Consider the following 16,378-nt stretch of genomic DNA (forward strand, 5'->3'; position numbering starts at 1 on the left):
TTAGTATGTCGTCCAAATTTTGACAAAAAAGTCATAGGTTAGTATGTCGTCCAAATTTTGATAAAAAAGTCATACTATAGTATGTCGTCCACATTTTGACAAAAAAGTCATAGGTTAGTATGTCGTCCAAATTTTGACAAAAAAGTCATAGGTTAGTATGTCGTCCAAATTTTGATAAAAAAGTCATACTATAGTATGTAGTCCAAATTTTGAGAAAAAAGTCATAGGTTAGTATGTTGTCCAAATTTTGTCAAAAAAGTCATAGTATAGTATGTCGTCCAAAATAAGACAAAAAACACTGAGAGTGGCTAAACTTGAGTGGAGGATGCAGGGATCGATCCCACTACCTCTCGCATGCTAAGCGTGCACTCTACCATTTGCACTATCCCCCAGTTCCATTGGGAATTCAAACGCAAATAGACAGACACAACATCAGACAGTCATCAATTAACTCAAAAAAGTCATACTATAGTATGTCGTCCAAATTTTGATAAAAAAGTCATAGGTTAGTATGTCGTCCAAAGTTTGACAAAAAAGTCATAGGTTAGTATGTTGTCCAAATTTTGACAAAAAAGTCATAGTATAGTATGTCGTCCAAATTTTGACAAAAAAGTCATAGGTTAGTATGTCGTCCAAATTTTATCAAAAATGTCATACTATAGTATGTCGTCCAAATTGAGACAAAAAAGTCATAGTATAGTATGTCGTCCAAAATAAGACAAAGATACTGAGAAATACTTAGAGTGAAGTGGCTAAACATGAGTGGAGGATGCAGGAATCGATCCCACTACCTCTCGCATGCTAAGCGAGCACCCTGTTCCATTGAGAATTCAAACGCGAACAGACAGACACAACATCAGACAGTCATCAATTCACTCAAAAAAGTCATACTATAGTATGTCGTCCAAATTTTGATAAAAAAGTCATAGGTTAGTATGTCGTCCAAAGTTTGACAAAAAAGTCATAGGTGAGTATGTCGTCCAAAGTTTGACAAAAAAGTCATAGGTTAGTATGTCGTCCAAATTTTGACAAAAAATCATAGGATAGTATGTTGTCCATTTTTTGACAAAAAAAGTATACTATAGTATGTCGTCCACATTTTGACAAAAAAGTCATAGGTTAGTATGTCGTCCAAATTTTGTCAAAAAGTCATAGGTTAGTATGTCATCCAAATTTTGTCAAAAATGTCATAGGTTAGTATGTCGTCCAAATTTTGACAAAAAAGTCATACTATAGTATGTCGTCCAAATTTTGACAAAAAAGTCATAGGTAAGTATGTCGTCCAAATTTTGTCAAAAAAGTCATAGGTTAGTATGTTGTCCAAATTTTGATAAAAAGGTCATACTATAGTATGTCGTCCAAATTTTGTCAAAAATGTCATACTATAGTATGTCGTCCAAACTGAGACAAAAAAGTCATAGGTTAGTATGTCGTCCAAAGTTTGACAAAAAAGTCATAGGTTAGTATGTTGTCCAAATTTTGACAAAAAAGTCATAGTATAGTATGTCGTCCAAATTTTGACAAAAAAGTCATAGGTTAGTATGTCGTCCAAATTTTATCAAAAATGTCATACTATAGTATGTCGTCCAAATTTTGTCAAAAATGTCATACTATAGTATGTCGTCCAAACTGAGACAAAAAAGTCATAGGTTAGTATGTCGTCCAAATTTTGACAAAAAATCATAGGATAGTATGTTGTCCATTTTTTGACAAAAAAGTCATACTATAGTATGTCGTCCACATTTTGACAAAAAAGCCATAGGTTAGTATGTCGTCCAAATTTTGACAAAAAAGTCATAGGTTAGTATGTCGTCCAAATTTTGATAAAAAAGTCATACTATAGTATGTCGTCCACATTTTGACAAAAAAGTCATAGGTTAGTATGTCGTCCAAATTTTGACAAAAAAGTCATAGGTTAGTATGTCGTCCAAATTTTGATAAAAAAGTCATAGGTTAGTATGTTGTCCAAATTTTGTCAAAAAAGTCATAGTATAGTATGTCGTCCAAAATAAGACAAAAAACACTGAGAGTGGCTAAGCTTGAGTGGAGGATGCAGGGATCGATCCCACTACCTCTCGCATGCTAAGCGTGCACTCTACCATTTGCACTATCCCCCTGTTCCACTGGGAATTCAAACGCAAATAGACAGACACAACATCAGACAGTCATCAATTAACTCAAAAAAGTCATACTATAGTATGTCGTCCAAATTTTGATAAAAAAGTCATAGTTTAGTATGTCGTCCAAAGTTTGACAAAAAAGTCATAGGTTAGTATGTTGTCCAAATTTTGACAAAAAAGTCATAGTATAGTATGTCGTCCAAATTTTGACAAAAAAGTCATAGGTTAGTATGTCGTCCAAATTTTATCAAAAATGTCATACTATAGTATGTCGTCCAAATTGAGACAAAAAAGTCATAGTATAGTATGTCGTCCAAAATAAGACAAAGATACTGAGAAATACTTAGAGTGAAGTGGCTAAACATGAGTGGAGGATGCAGGAATCGATCCCACTATCTCTCGCATGCTAAGCGAGCACCCTGTTCCATTGAGAATTCAAACGCGAACAGACAGACACAACATCAGACAGTCATCAATTCACTCAAAAAAGTCATACTATAGTATGTCGTCCAAATTTTGATAAAAAAGTCATAGGTTAGTATGTCGTCCAAAGTTTGACAAAAAAGTCATAGGTGAGTATGTCGTCCAAAGTTTGACAAAAAAGTCATAGGTTAGTATGTCGTCCAAATTTTGACAAAAAATCATAGGATAGTATGTTGTCCATTTTTTGACAAAAAAAGTATACTATAGTATGTCGTCCACATTTTGACAAAAAAGTCATAGGTTAGTATGTCGTCCAAGTTTTGTCAAAAAAGTCATACTATAGTATGTCGTCCAGATTTTGATAAAAAAGGCATAGGTTAGTATGTCGTCCAAATTTTGACAAAAAAGTCATAGGTTAGTATGTCGTCCAAATTTTGTCAAAAATGTCATAGGTGAGTATGTCGTCCAAAGTTTGACAAAAAAGTCATAGGTTAGTATGTCGTCCAAATTTTGACAAAAAATCATAGGATGGTATGTTGTCCATTTTTTGACAAAAAAAGTATACTATAGTATGTCGTCCACATTTTGACAAAAAAGTCATAGGTTAGTATGTCGTCCAAGTTTTGTCAAAAAAGTCATACTATAGTATGTTGTCCAGATTTTGATAAAAAAGGCATAGGTTAGTATGTCGTCCAAATTTTGACAAAAAAGTCATAGGTTAGTATGTCGTCCAAATTTTGCCAAAATGTCATAGGTTAGTATGTTGTCCAAATTTTGACAAAAAAGTCATACTATAGTATGTCGTCCACATTTTGACAAAAAGTCATAGGTTAGTATGTCGTCCAAAATCACCAACAAAAGTCATACTATAGTATGTCTTCCAAATTTTGACAAAAAAGTCATAGGTTAGTATGTCGTCCAAAATCACCAACAAAAGTCATACTATAGTATGTTGTCCAAATTTTGACAAAAAAGTCATAGGTTAGTATGTCGTCCAAATTTTGTCAAAAAAGTCATAGGTTAGTATGTCATCCACATTTTGACAAAAAAAGTCATAGGTTAGTATGTCATCCAAATTTTGACAAAAAAGTCATACTATAGTATGTCGTCCACATTTTGACAAAAAGTCATAGGTTAGTATGTCGTCCAAACTGAGACAAAAAAGTCATAGGTTAGTATGTCGTCCAAATTTTGACAAAAAATCATAGGATAGTATGTTGTCCATTTTTTGACAAAAAAAGTATACTATAGTATGTCGTCCACATTTTGACAAAAAAGTCATAGGTTAGTATGTCGTCCAAATTTTGTCAAAAATGTCATAGGTTAGTATGTCGTCCAAATTTTGACAAAAAAGTCATACTATAGTATGTCGTCCACATTTTGACAAAAAGTCATAGGTCAGTATGTCGTCCAAAATCACCAACAAAAGTCATACTATAGTATGTTGTCCAAATTTTGACAAAAAAGTCATAGGTTAGTATGTCGTCCAAATTTTGTAAAAAAAGTCATAGGTTAGTATGTCATCCACATTTTGACAAAAAAAGTCATAGGTTAGTATGTTGTCCAAATTTTGACAAAAAAGTCATAGGTTAGTATGTCGTCCAAATTTTGACAAAAAAGTCATACTATAGTATGTCGTCCACATTTTGACAAAAAGTCATAGGTTAGTATGTCGTCCAAAATCACCAACAAAAGTCATACTATAGTATGTCGTCCAAATTTTGACAAAAAAGTCATAGGTTAGTATGTCGTCCAAATTTTGTCAAAAAAGTCATAGGTTAGTATGTCGTCCAAATTTTGTCAAAAAAGTCATAGGTTAGTATGTTGTCCAAATTTTGATAAAAAAGTCATATTATAGTATGTCGTCCACATTCTGACAAAAAAGTCATAGGTTAGTATGTCGTTTAAATTTCGACAAAAAAGTCATAGGTTAGTATGTCGTCCAAATTTCGATAAAAAAGTCATACTATTGTATGTCGTCCAAATTTTGAGAAAAAAGTCATAGGTTAGAATGTCGTCCAAATTTTTTCAAAAAAGTCATAGTATAGTATGTCGTCCAAAATAAGACAAAAAATACTGAGAAATACTTAGAGTGAAGTGGCTAAACATGAGTGGAGGATGCAGGAATCGATCCCACTACCTCTCGCATGCTAAGCGAGCACCCTGTTCCATTGGGAATTCAAACGCAAACAGACAGACACAACATCAGACAGTCATCAATTCACTCAAAAAAGTCATACTATAGTATGTCGTCCAAATTTTGATAAAAAAGTCATAGGTTAGTATGTCGTCCAAAGTTTGACAAAAAAGTCATAGGTGAGTATGTCGTCCAAAGTTTGACAAAAAAGTCATAGGTTAGTATGTCGTCCAAATTTTGACAAAAAATCATTGGATAGTATGTTGTCCATTTTTTGACAAAAAAAGTATACTATAGTATGTCGTCCACATTTTGACAAAAAAGTCATAGGTTAGTATGTCGTCCAAGTTTTGTCAAAAAAGTCATACTATAGTATGTCGTCCAAATTTTGACAAAAAAGTCATAGGTTAGTATGTCGTCCAAATTTTGATAAAAAAGTCATACTATATTATTTCGTCCAAATTTTGACAAAAAAGTCATAGTATAGTATGTTGTCCAAATTTTGATAAAAAAGTCATACTATATTATTTCGTCCAAATTTTATCAAAAATTTCATACTAAAGTATGTCGTCCAAACTGAGACAAAAAAGTCATAGGTTAGTATGTCGTCCAAATTTTGTCAAAAAAGTCATACTATAGTATGTCGTCCAAATTTTGACAAAAAAGTCATAGGTTAGTATGTCGTCCAAAGTTTGACAAAAAAGTCATAGGTTAGTATGTCGTCCAAAGTTTGACAAAAAAGTCATACTATAGTATGTCGTCCAAATTTTGATAAAAAAGTCATACTATATTATTTTGTCCAAATTTTGTCAAAAATGTCATAGGTTAGTATGTCGTCCAAATTTTGACAAAAAAGTCATACTATAGTATGTCGTCCACATTTTGACAAAAGTCATAGGTTAGTATGTCGTCCAAAATCACCAACAAAAGTCATACTATAGTATGTCGTCCAAAATCACTTAAAAAAGTCATACTATAGTATGTCCTCCAAATTTTGACAAAAAAGTCATACCATAGTATGTCGTCCACATTTTGACAAAAAAGTCATAGGTTAGTATGTCGTCCAAAATCACCAACAAAAGTCATACTATAGTATGTCGTCCAAATTTTGACAAAAAAGTCATAGGTTAGTATGTCGTCCAAATTTTGTCAAAAAAGTCATAGGTTAGTATGTCATCCACATTTTGACAAAAAAAGTCATAGGTTAGTATGTTGTCCAAATTTTGACAAAAAAGTCATACTATAGTATGTCGTCCAAATTTTGACAAAAAAGTCATAGGTTAGTATGTCATCCAAATGTTGTCAAAAATGTCATAGGTTAGTATGTCATCCAAATTTTGACAAAAAACTCATACTATAGTATGTCGTCCACATTTTGACAAAAAGTCATAGGTTAGTATGTCGTCCAAAATCACCAACAAAAGTCATACTATAGTATGTCGTCCAAATTTTGACAAAAAAGTCATAGGTTAGTATGTCGTCCAAATTTTGTCAAAAAAGTCATAGGTTAGTATGTTGTCCAAATTTTGATAAAAAAATCATACTATAGTATGTTGTCCATTTTTTGACAAAAAAGTCATACTATAGTATGTCGTCCACATTTTGACAAAAAAGTCATAGGTTAGTATGTCGTCCAAATTTTGTCAAAAAAGTCATAGGTTAGTATGTTGTCCAAATTTTGATAAAAAAGTCATACTATAGCATGTCGTCCAAACTGAGACAAAAAAGTCATAGGTTAGTATGTCGTCCAAATTTTGACAAAAAATCATAGGATAGTATGTTGTCCACTTTTTGACAAAAAAAGTCATACTATAGTATGTCGTCCACATTTTGACAAAAAAGTCAAAGGTTAGTATGTCGTCCACATTTTGACAAAAAAGTCATACTATAGTATGTCGTCCAAATTTTGACAAAAAAGTCATAGGTTAGTATGTCGTCCAAATTTTGTCAAAAAGTCATAGGTTAGTATGTCGTCCAAAATCACCAACAAAAGTCATAGTATAGTATGTCGTCCAAAATCACTCAAAAAAGTCATACTATAGTATGTCGTCCAAATTTTGACAAAAAAGTCATACTATAGTATGTTGTCCACATTTTGACAAAAAGTCATAGGTTAGTATGTCGTCCAAATTTTGACAAAAAAGTCATACTATAGTATGTCGTCCACATTTTGACAAAAAGTCATAGGTTAGTATGTCGTCCAAAATCACCAACAAAAGTCATACTATAGTATGTCGTCCAAATTTTGACAAAAAAGTCATAGGTTAGTATGTCGTCCAAATTTTGATAAAAAAGTCATACTATATTATTTCGTCCAAATTTTGACAAAAAAGTCATAGTATAGTATGTTGTCCAAATTTTGATAAAAAAGTCATACTATATTATTTCGTCCAAATTTTATCAAAAATTTCATACTAAAGTATGTCGTCCAAACTGAGACAAAAAAGTCATAGGTTAGTATGTCGTCCAAATTTTGTCAAAAAAGTCATACTATAGTATGTCGTCCAAATTTTGACAAAAAAGTCATAGGTTAGTATGTCGTCCAAAGTTTGACAAAAAAGTCATAGGTTAGTATGTCGTCCAAAGTTTGACAAAAAAGTCATACTATAGTATGTCGTCCAAATTTTGATAAAAAAGTCATACTATATTATTTTGTCCAAATTTTGTCAAAAATGTCATAGGTTAGTATGTCGTCCAAATTTTGACAAAAAAGTCATACTATAGTATGTCGTCCACATTTTGACAAAAGTCATAGGTTAGTATGTCGTCCAAAATCACCAACAAAAGTCATACTATAGTATGTCGTCCAAAATCACTTAAAAAAGTCATACTATAGTATGTCCTCCAAATTTTGACAAAAAAGTCATACCATAGTATGTCGTCCACATTTTGACAAAAAAGTCATAGGTTAGTATGTCGTCCAAAATCACCAACAAAAGTCATACTATAGTATGTCGTCCAAATTTTGACAAAAAAGTCATAGGTTAGTATGTCGTCCAAATTTTGTCAAAAAAGTCATAGGTTAGTATGTCATCCACATTTTGACAAAAAAAGTCATAGGTTAGTATGTTGTCCAAATTTTGACAAAAAAGTCATACTATAGTATGTCGTCCAAATTTTGACAAAAAAGTCATAGGTTAGTATGTCATCCAAATGTTGTCAAAAATGTCATAGGTTAGTATGTCATCCAAATTTTGACAAAAAACTCATACTATAGTATGTCGTCCACATTTTGACAAAAAGTCATAGGTTAGTATGTCGTCCAAAATCACCAACAAAAGTCATACTATAGTATGTCGTCCAAATTTTGACAAAAAAGTCATAGGTTAGTATGTCGTCCAAATTTTGTCAAAAAAGTCATAGGTTAGTATGTTGTCCAAATTTTGATAAAAAAATCATACTATAGTATGTTGTCCATTTTTTGACAAAAAAGTCATACTATAGTATGTCGTCCACATTTTGACAAAAAAGTCATAGGTTAGTATGTCGTCCAAATTTTGTCAAAAAAGTCATAGGTTAGTATGTTGTCCAAATTTTGATAAAAAAGTCATACTATAGCATGTCGTCCAAACTGAGACAAAAAAGTCATAGGTTAGTATGTCGTCCAAATTTTGACAAAAAATCATAGGATAGTATGTTGTCCACTTTTTGACAAAAAAAGTCATACTATAGTATGTCGTCCACATTTTGACAAAAAAGTCAAAGGTTAGTATGTCGTCCACATTTTGACAAAAAAGTCATACTATAGTATGTCGTCCAAATTTTGACAAAAAAGTCATAGGTTAGTATGTCGTCCAAATTTTGTCAAAAAGTCATAGGTTAGTATGTCGTCCAAAATCACCAACAAAAGTCATAGTATAGTATGTCGTCCAAAATCACTCAAAAAAGTCATACTATAGTATGTCGTCCAAATTTTGACAAAAAAGTCATACTATAGTATGTTGTCCACATTTTGACAAAAAGTCATAGGTTAGTATGTCGTCCAAATTTTGACAAAAAAGTCATACTATAGTATGTCGTCCACATTTTGACAAAAAGTCATAGGTTAGTATGTCGTCCAAAATCACCAACAAAAGTCATACTATAGTATGTCGTCCAAATTTTGTCAAAAAAGTCATAGGTTAGTATGTCGTCCAAATTTTGTCAAAAATGTCATAGGTTAGTATGTCGTCCACATTTTGACAAAAAGTCATAGGTTAGTATGTCATCCAAAATCACCAACAAAAGTCATACTATAGTATGTTGTCCACATTTTGACAAAAAGTCATACTATAGTATGTCGTCCAAATTGAGACAAAAAAGTCATAGTATAGTATGTTGTCCAAATTTTGATAAGAAAGTCATACTCTAGTATGTCGTCCAAATTGAGACAAAAAAGTCATAGTATAGTATGTCGTCCAAAATGAGACAAAAAATACTGAGAAATACTATCAAAATGTTATAGTTTAGTATGTCGTTCAAAAAGTTACCAAAATGTCATAGTTTAATATGTCGTCCAAAAAGTTACCAAAATGTTAGAGTTTAGTATGTCGTTCAGAATTTGTAAAAATTACATAGTTTAGTATGTCGTCCAAAATTTGACAAAGAGGTCATAGTTTAGTATGTCATCCAAAATTTGACAAAAATGTGATAGTCTATTATGTCATCCAGAATTTGACAAAAATGTCATAGTTTAGTATGTCGTCCCAAAAGTCACCAAAATGTCAAAAATGAGTTAATATGTATTAATAATTTCAGTTAGGTGAGAAAAGTCCCAAGTCTTCTTTTCCATTTAAAGTTTGAACGACGTCTCGACGTTAAAGTATGACGACACTGTGAGGCTCCAAACTGGGCTAAGTAATAGCACAACATTGCCAATCAAATCGCACATTTTGATATAGGATGTGTGGGGGTTTTCTCAAAACTGTGAGTTTCGCACCAAACTCTTGGGTGGAAGAGGAATAAGAAACGGAATAAACGTGGAAGAATAAAAAGAGATGCTAACGTACCGACTAGAACCATTTAATTTGCTCTCGTCACAGTTGACACTTTTTTTTTTGCATGAAACATGGACCTTCCATGTCCTTCCCTAATGAGTTTAGGCCCAGGGAATCTAATGACATTTTGGTGCAAAATGTTTGGAGGGTACTGGCAGAGAAGAACCAAAAAGCACAACAGAGGAGTAGCAATTCGATCCAATAAACAGCAGGTTAGAACCCAGGGATCGGAAACAAGAAACAGGTCAGATCAGATAAAGCTAAAGAATACTGGAGATTGCATGGCGGGCAGGATCTGAAATGACAGATGATAGTGATGAGACAAAAAACAAAAAATCTATTGATAACGATGACAAAATTGTGATTTTTTTTGTGCACTACAATGTTCTTGATGTATTTAGCTGTTAAATGACAATGATTTTGCAGAATACTCCTGAGCTCATGTGGCTATGTTATTCCAGCAGCGTGAGTGTTTCTCGTATAGCACCATGTGAGGACTTGATTTTCACGCATATTCAGCAGCAGTTTCCGCCCCTTGGTCTTTACACACTGAGATTTCCCCTGATTCGCTGAATATTATAGGGTATTATAATAATTAACATTATAAAGTGTAGATGATGGAAAACCGAGATTTGTATGATCTTGCACTAGGAAACTTTACCTTTGAACTGAGTCATACTTTATAAGTCACATTCTCTTTTTTTTAATACATTTACAAAATACAATTACAAAGAATCCCAACCTTGCTTGTAATGGGGTTTTGTAGTTCCAAGCCAAGTGATCTAAAATATAATCAAGAAAATGTCATACCCAGTGCTTTACAGAAGTAGCATGTTATTTACATACATTTTTCCTGCAGGCACATATGAGTGCGCTTTCGTGATCGGACCAGTCATGTACACAGCCAAGGCACAATTGAATGTTGCACTCTTGCCTGATGAGATCACAATGAAGATAAATCCTTTGATAGTCAACTGTTTCGAAAGCTCTAATGTTAGCATCAAGGCAACCATCGCAAACACCACAGAGACTTATAATGTTACGTGGCACTCTTCAGATTCAAAGCTGACTGACCTAAAGAACACAAGTAAGACAAGCCTACAGTACTTCTCAAATATGTCTGTCCCCTGTCCTTCTGCTGCACTAGATCATACTGATGATATTAACACAAACTTAAAGTCACAACATGTTAGTAGTATGACCACAAATCTAACCCTGACACTCGTTTTTATTGCAGCTTCTTCTGGGAACATTGACTATTCTGCCATGGCTCACATCAAGTGCGATCAACCAACTAAAGACAAATATGTCAGGATCACCTTCAAAAACAAAGTGAATCGAGAAAAAAGTGAACAATACACTATCCCCGTCATTTATGGTACCTAATAATGAAATAATTTAACCTGTTTTGATTTCAAACGTAAAGCTGCAGTGGGCACAGTTGCTGGAAAAATAAATGAGTTGATTGTTGCGTTTAAATCCACAGGTTATTAATAATACAAATGCTTTTTACTCTTTATTTTACAAGGAAATTTGCCATCTCAGAAACTTTCTTTAATTTCTTGACACTTTATTGCTTTTATTGTCCAATTATCAACTCTGATATCACCCTGCAGCATAGGAGGTTCCAATGCTGGAGTAGCAATTATTCCATTGATGGTACCTGTATGTAGAGTATTTGTATTAGAACAGCCAATAAGAGCATCCCATCTTTTTCTAAACTGCCCCAGGATTGGTCAAAGTCTCCCCAGATGCTAGTTTTGAGGCTGTAAACAGAGCACAGAGGTGGTATTCTTTCTCAGATCAGTTGATTTACATTATATCTATATACTGAAAGGTTATTATGGATATATTGATTGATAATGACAAAAATCTCCTGCCTACTGAACCTTTAATCTATATTGTAAAGTTGTCACTTTGCGGAAATACATTTCATACATTCATTTGCATTGTCATCTGTCGGATTATCTACTGACTCGTGTCCTGTTTTTACAGAGAATACCATGTTTTGCAGCGACGACAACTCAGATGGAATTTGGCCAAAAACCCCAGATGGAACTACGGTGACTATTCAGACTTGTGAAAATAATACAGTCGGTCATAAGACTCGCACTTGTAAGGGCAGGGAATGGCTGCCAGTTTTCAACTCCTGTGTGGACAAAAAGTTGTCCGAGGTTGTCTCAGAAGCAGAGGTGAGTATGGCAGTACAGCTCAGCACTACGTGACCTTAGAATAATACATTTGTGATTAAAGAGTAACTTAACCCGTTATTTCAGGTTAGAACTAGTGTATATTGTTGTCTATTAATATTATTCAGTGATCCAGGTCCAACTCTTCGTAGTTTTGTGTAAAAATGGGTTTATGTACTGCCTCTCTGGCTAAACACCCATTACATTTGAATTTTCGTATTAGCTGGCTCTTCCCGGGCTTGGAGTGTATATGCAGTACTGCACCAATAACTCCCTGCCCACTTTTTTGTAGATTTTCAAAATCAGGCATTGGGCAGAGTCAGTCTCAGACCAGGGGTTGAGTTACTCTTTAAATTTGTTCCAAGATATACAAACAGGAAAAAAAAATATGCTTGTCTATTTTTTTTGCTGTTAAAAAAAATCTTTAGACTATTTCAATTATTCTTTCGGCTTCTCCCTTTAGGGGCCACCTCAGATCTGCCTCCATCTTGTCATATCCCTTGTGTCCTCTTCTGTTACACCAACTGTCCTCATGTCCTCCTTCACAACATCCATGAACCTTCTCTGTGGTCTTCCTCTTTTCCTCCTGCCCCGCAGCTCCATCTTCAGTATCTTTTGTCCAGTATAATCACTATCCCTCCTCTGCACGTGACCAAACTATCTCAACCTTACTTTATCTACAAACCATTCATCCTGAGCTGTCCCTCGAATATGTTAATTTCTAATCCTGTCCATCTTGGTCACTCCCAGCACAATTATCAGCATCTTCAGCTCTGCCAACTCCAGTTCCACCTCATAGCTTGTCTCACTACCATCTTGTAGACCTTCCCTTCAGACTATTTTCAAATGTTCTCAGATAAAGGATGGAACCTTACTATTTTGTGAAGTGGGGTTACCTGTATTTTGGTACACTGTAACTGTTCTATGTTTTTGTTTTTAGTTCTTCGAAAAAGGAATGGGGGCTTCACAGGATGTGGCCAAAAATGTGTTTGAAGGACTAAAAAACTTCTCTAATTCTGAAACCACTGAATCTACAGCTAATGTTATTGGCGTCATCAAAGTTCTAGATGTGATGGCCACTGCTTCAAAAACCTTTGCAATGACGGAGGAAATCCTGCCTGTAAGCCCCTAATGTTGTTATTGCAATACATACAGAGTTCCATGAAGTCTTCTTAGCCTTGTTGTACTTTCCAAAGCTTCAGATCAGCAGTTCTTTTAAATCTCTTCAAAACAAATTAAAAGTATTTAATGGCACTCTGTTACACTGTCTTTGGGAACCATTCATACAAACCAGTATCTCAATTTTGATGAAACCACTGCTCATTACAAAAATGGATGTCAAATATCCCAAAGCTAATCAAAAGAGTCAAAGATTGGATGAACTTTAATAATCATTGTTTACTGCTTTATCCTCCACATGAGGGTCTTAGTTGCTAACATAGGTAGCGAAAGGCAGGGTACACCCTAAGAAGGTTGTCGGTCCATTGCATGGCCAACACATAGAGACAAACAACCATTCACTTTCACACTAACACCTACAGTCAGGTTGGACTGCATGTTTTTGGACTGTGGGAGGAAGCCGGAGAACCTGGTGAATACCCACACACACATGCAAACTCAACACTCAAGGGCAGGATTCAAAAGCCAGTGAGGCAACTGTGCATGTAAATATAACAATAATCAAACAATATACAGTAAAATTATTCCTGTGGAAATACATGAAGGGGTTGGCTGAGAAAAGATTTAGAACATTTAAGTTCTACCGACTGAGGATATTTTATAGCCATGACATGAGCCGTGGACTGGTGCTGGGCTTGGGTTGCTTTGAGAAAATCGTAATTTATGCAAAACTAACGTTTTAAAGATGGATATAATGTACTTTAGCATTGATTTTCTTTTTTCTTTTTTTGTTTCAGAACTTTGTTGAATCAGCAAGCAACATACTGGACAAAAACTGGCAAGGTGTCAATGATTCTTATATTCATAATATGTCATCAAAATATCTCAAGTCTGTGGAGGGTCTGGTGAAGAATATCAAAGTGAAAAACGCCAGCAATGTCATCACACCAAACATAAATTTTGAAGTGTGCTTGGGTAGTGACTGTAATCTGGCAGTGTTTGGCATCAACGTGACCCTGCACAATGGCACCAAAGTCATGAAAACTGTTGGCTTGAAAAATCTAATTCACAAATTACCAAATAACTACCAGAATTCAGAACAACTCAGTGACAAAATAATCGTAGTCACGCAAGAAGAAGAGAGTACATCGCCTTTCAAAATTACGTTGGATTTCCCCAACAAACCGCCAGGACGCAGGAAACCATTGTGCGTCTACTGGGACACTGAAAAAGAGGATTGGTCAGAGGAAGGATGCACTGTTAAATCTAGTGATAATGGCAGCACACTCTGTGAATGCAACCACCTCACTGCATTCTCCATCCTCATGGGCAAAGGTAATACACCTGACTCCAACCTAGACATCATTACCTACACGGGCCTTGCTGTTTCCATCTGCTCCTTGATCATCTTCCTCATCATAGAGTATCTCGTGTGGTCTGCTCTGATCAAGAGTAATCTTTCACATTTCCGTCACACGGCAATGGTGAACATTGCCTCGTTCCGTTTGCTTGCTGACTGCAGTTTTTTGGCCTCCAGCAATCCAAAAATTCTCACAGATGAATGGTGCCTTATTTTGACCATATGCAAGCACGTGTTTTACTTGGCCATGTTCAGCTGGATGCTGTGCTTGAGTGTGATGCTTGTCCACCAGATCATCTTTGTCTTCAGTCCACTAAGGAAAAGAGTCTTCATGTTCTTCTCCAGCATCGTAGGCTATGTTTGCCCAATTCTCATCGTGGGAACCAGCTATTTGTTTTGCAAATACACCAAAACAAAATACTATGATAAAGATACATGCTGGCTAGTACATGAAGAGACTTTGCAGGGATCCATGTTTGCTTTCCTCCTGCCTGTTGGAACTATTACTCTTACAAATCTGTTTTCCATGGTGGTTGTCATTCTCACTCTGATGAAGACCGCGGTGCCGGGTGGCAGCCAGAAACAGGACAAGGAGACAGCAAAAAGCATCTTCAAAGTGGTGCTCTATCTAACACCTGTTTTTGGAATAACATGGGCTTTCGGCTTCCTTCTGCGAGTATTAAATGAGGACCATCCTGCGTATCGGTTTGTGAATTACACTTTCACCATCCTCAATACCTTCCAGGTAAATTGAAACCACACACCACAACTCAATGTTGACATTAGCGATGCATCAAGCCAACTTGTCTGTCCTATTTGTAAACTGAGCTGCAGTTATACCTCATACAGTATATCTAATTAATTTTTGCTTGTCAACAACTCAAGAGGCACCAAGTCCTCAAATGCCTTTAACATCGTGACTTGGTCGTATTCAACACTTTTGCAACAAACATATCAAGACTTTTTGGACTCCCTGATGACGGTTTCATGCAAAAACACGTCAGTGTTTGTTCTAAAAGGGTCGACTACGACCATGCCATGCCTTTTTGCAGGATTTTGGGCCGAATTTAACAGCTTCGGAGTCATGTGATATGTATAATATAAATGGCTACTCTCTGTTAGTGGAAAACCAGCCTTGCAAGTTCAGGGCCTCAGAATCAGGAGGTCTCGCAAAGTCTCGGGCCTCACGGGAAACTCAAATCGCTTCACGGCACTGTACACACACACAAGCCAGGTACCAGCTACATGATCAAGACAGTGAAAGAGTTTTTTCGACGTGGCAGAGCCGGTGAAAAACACTCAGATTATTTATTCAGACACAAAATGTTCACTTTGGATACACGCAGATTGAATATCATTGTACATAGTTCAATAGCTAAATTAAATTTGTGTTGAAAAATGAAAAGTGTTGCATATAAACACAGTTTGGAGCTAATGACACTTATTTGTTTTTTCCCTGTAGGGCCTGTTCATTTTGATAACTGGATGTTTCACGGAGCCAAAGGTGGGCTTCTCATTTCATCTACGTTACAGACGTCAGTGTCATTATGTTCACATATTAATTATGTTACACTAATTAACTACCTTTTGTATTGTTATCAACAGGTTAGAGAGGAACTGATTACTCTCATAACGGTAGGTTTGCCAAGAAGAGAAATGACATCATCGCATAATGGACATGCTCATCATCATGGTTTTGTTTCTACCCTCAGGGCAAAAAAAAGGTTCACAGTCAGAATCTGACTTCACACTCATGCACAAAAACCAAATGAAGGCAAGAGGTCAGTATGATATGAATAGCATCATCATCATTGGTGACATACTGTACTGTGTGTTGATTCTGAAACACTTGAGCCTTTTCTTCAGAAAGGAACCTTTGCTGTAGAAGAGTTTAGGTGGAGGAGAGTTTGAACTGAACTGAATTTAAAATGTTGGATTTATGTATCCTTTACACTGGCATGGCTATTAAGTGTAAGGTTTTTCAATATCTTCTCTGCATTTCAGATGGTGTCGACATAGAGGACAATCCACATGTGCACAAATGTAGCTCCACC

General features: G+C 35.2%; 1 protein-coding gene across 1 annotated transcript in view; it reads left to right on the forward strand.

Annotated features, from left to right (window-relative positions):
* Positions 1–16,322, forward strand: part of adgrf3b (adhesion G protein-coupled receptor F3b) — a 30,948-nt gene extending 14,626 nt beyond the window's left edge. Inside the window, exons 7-14 of the mRNA XM_058613949.1 lie at positions 10,516–10,743; positions 10,894–11,034; positions 11,652–11,848; positions 12,786–12,965; positions 13,762–15,069; positions 15,787–15,828; positions 15,930–15,959; positions 16,037–16,322. Coding sequence (XP_058469932.1) covers positions 10,516–10,743; positions 10,894–11,034; positions 11,652–11,848; positions 12,786–12,965; positions 13,762–15,069; positions 15,787–15,828; positions 15,930–15,959; positions 16,037–16,096 — 2,186 coding nt within the window. The 3' untranslated portion in view covers positions 16,097–16,322. The remainder of the gene's footprint in view (positions 1–10,515; positions 10,744–10,893; positions 11,035–11,651; positions 11,849–12,785; positions 12,966–13,761; positions 15,070–15,786; positions 15,829–15,929; positions 15,960–16,036) is intronic.
* The last annotated feature ends 56 nt before the right edge of the window (positions 16,323–16,378 follow it).

Source organism: Solea solea, chromosome 17 (genome assembly GCF_958295425.1).
Source record: "Solea solea chromosome 17, fSolSol10.1, whole genome shotgun sequence".
Classification (NCBI taxonomy): domain Eukaryota; kingdom Metazoa; phylum Chordata; class Actinopteri; order Pleuronectiformes; family Soleidae; genus Solea; species Solea solea.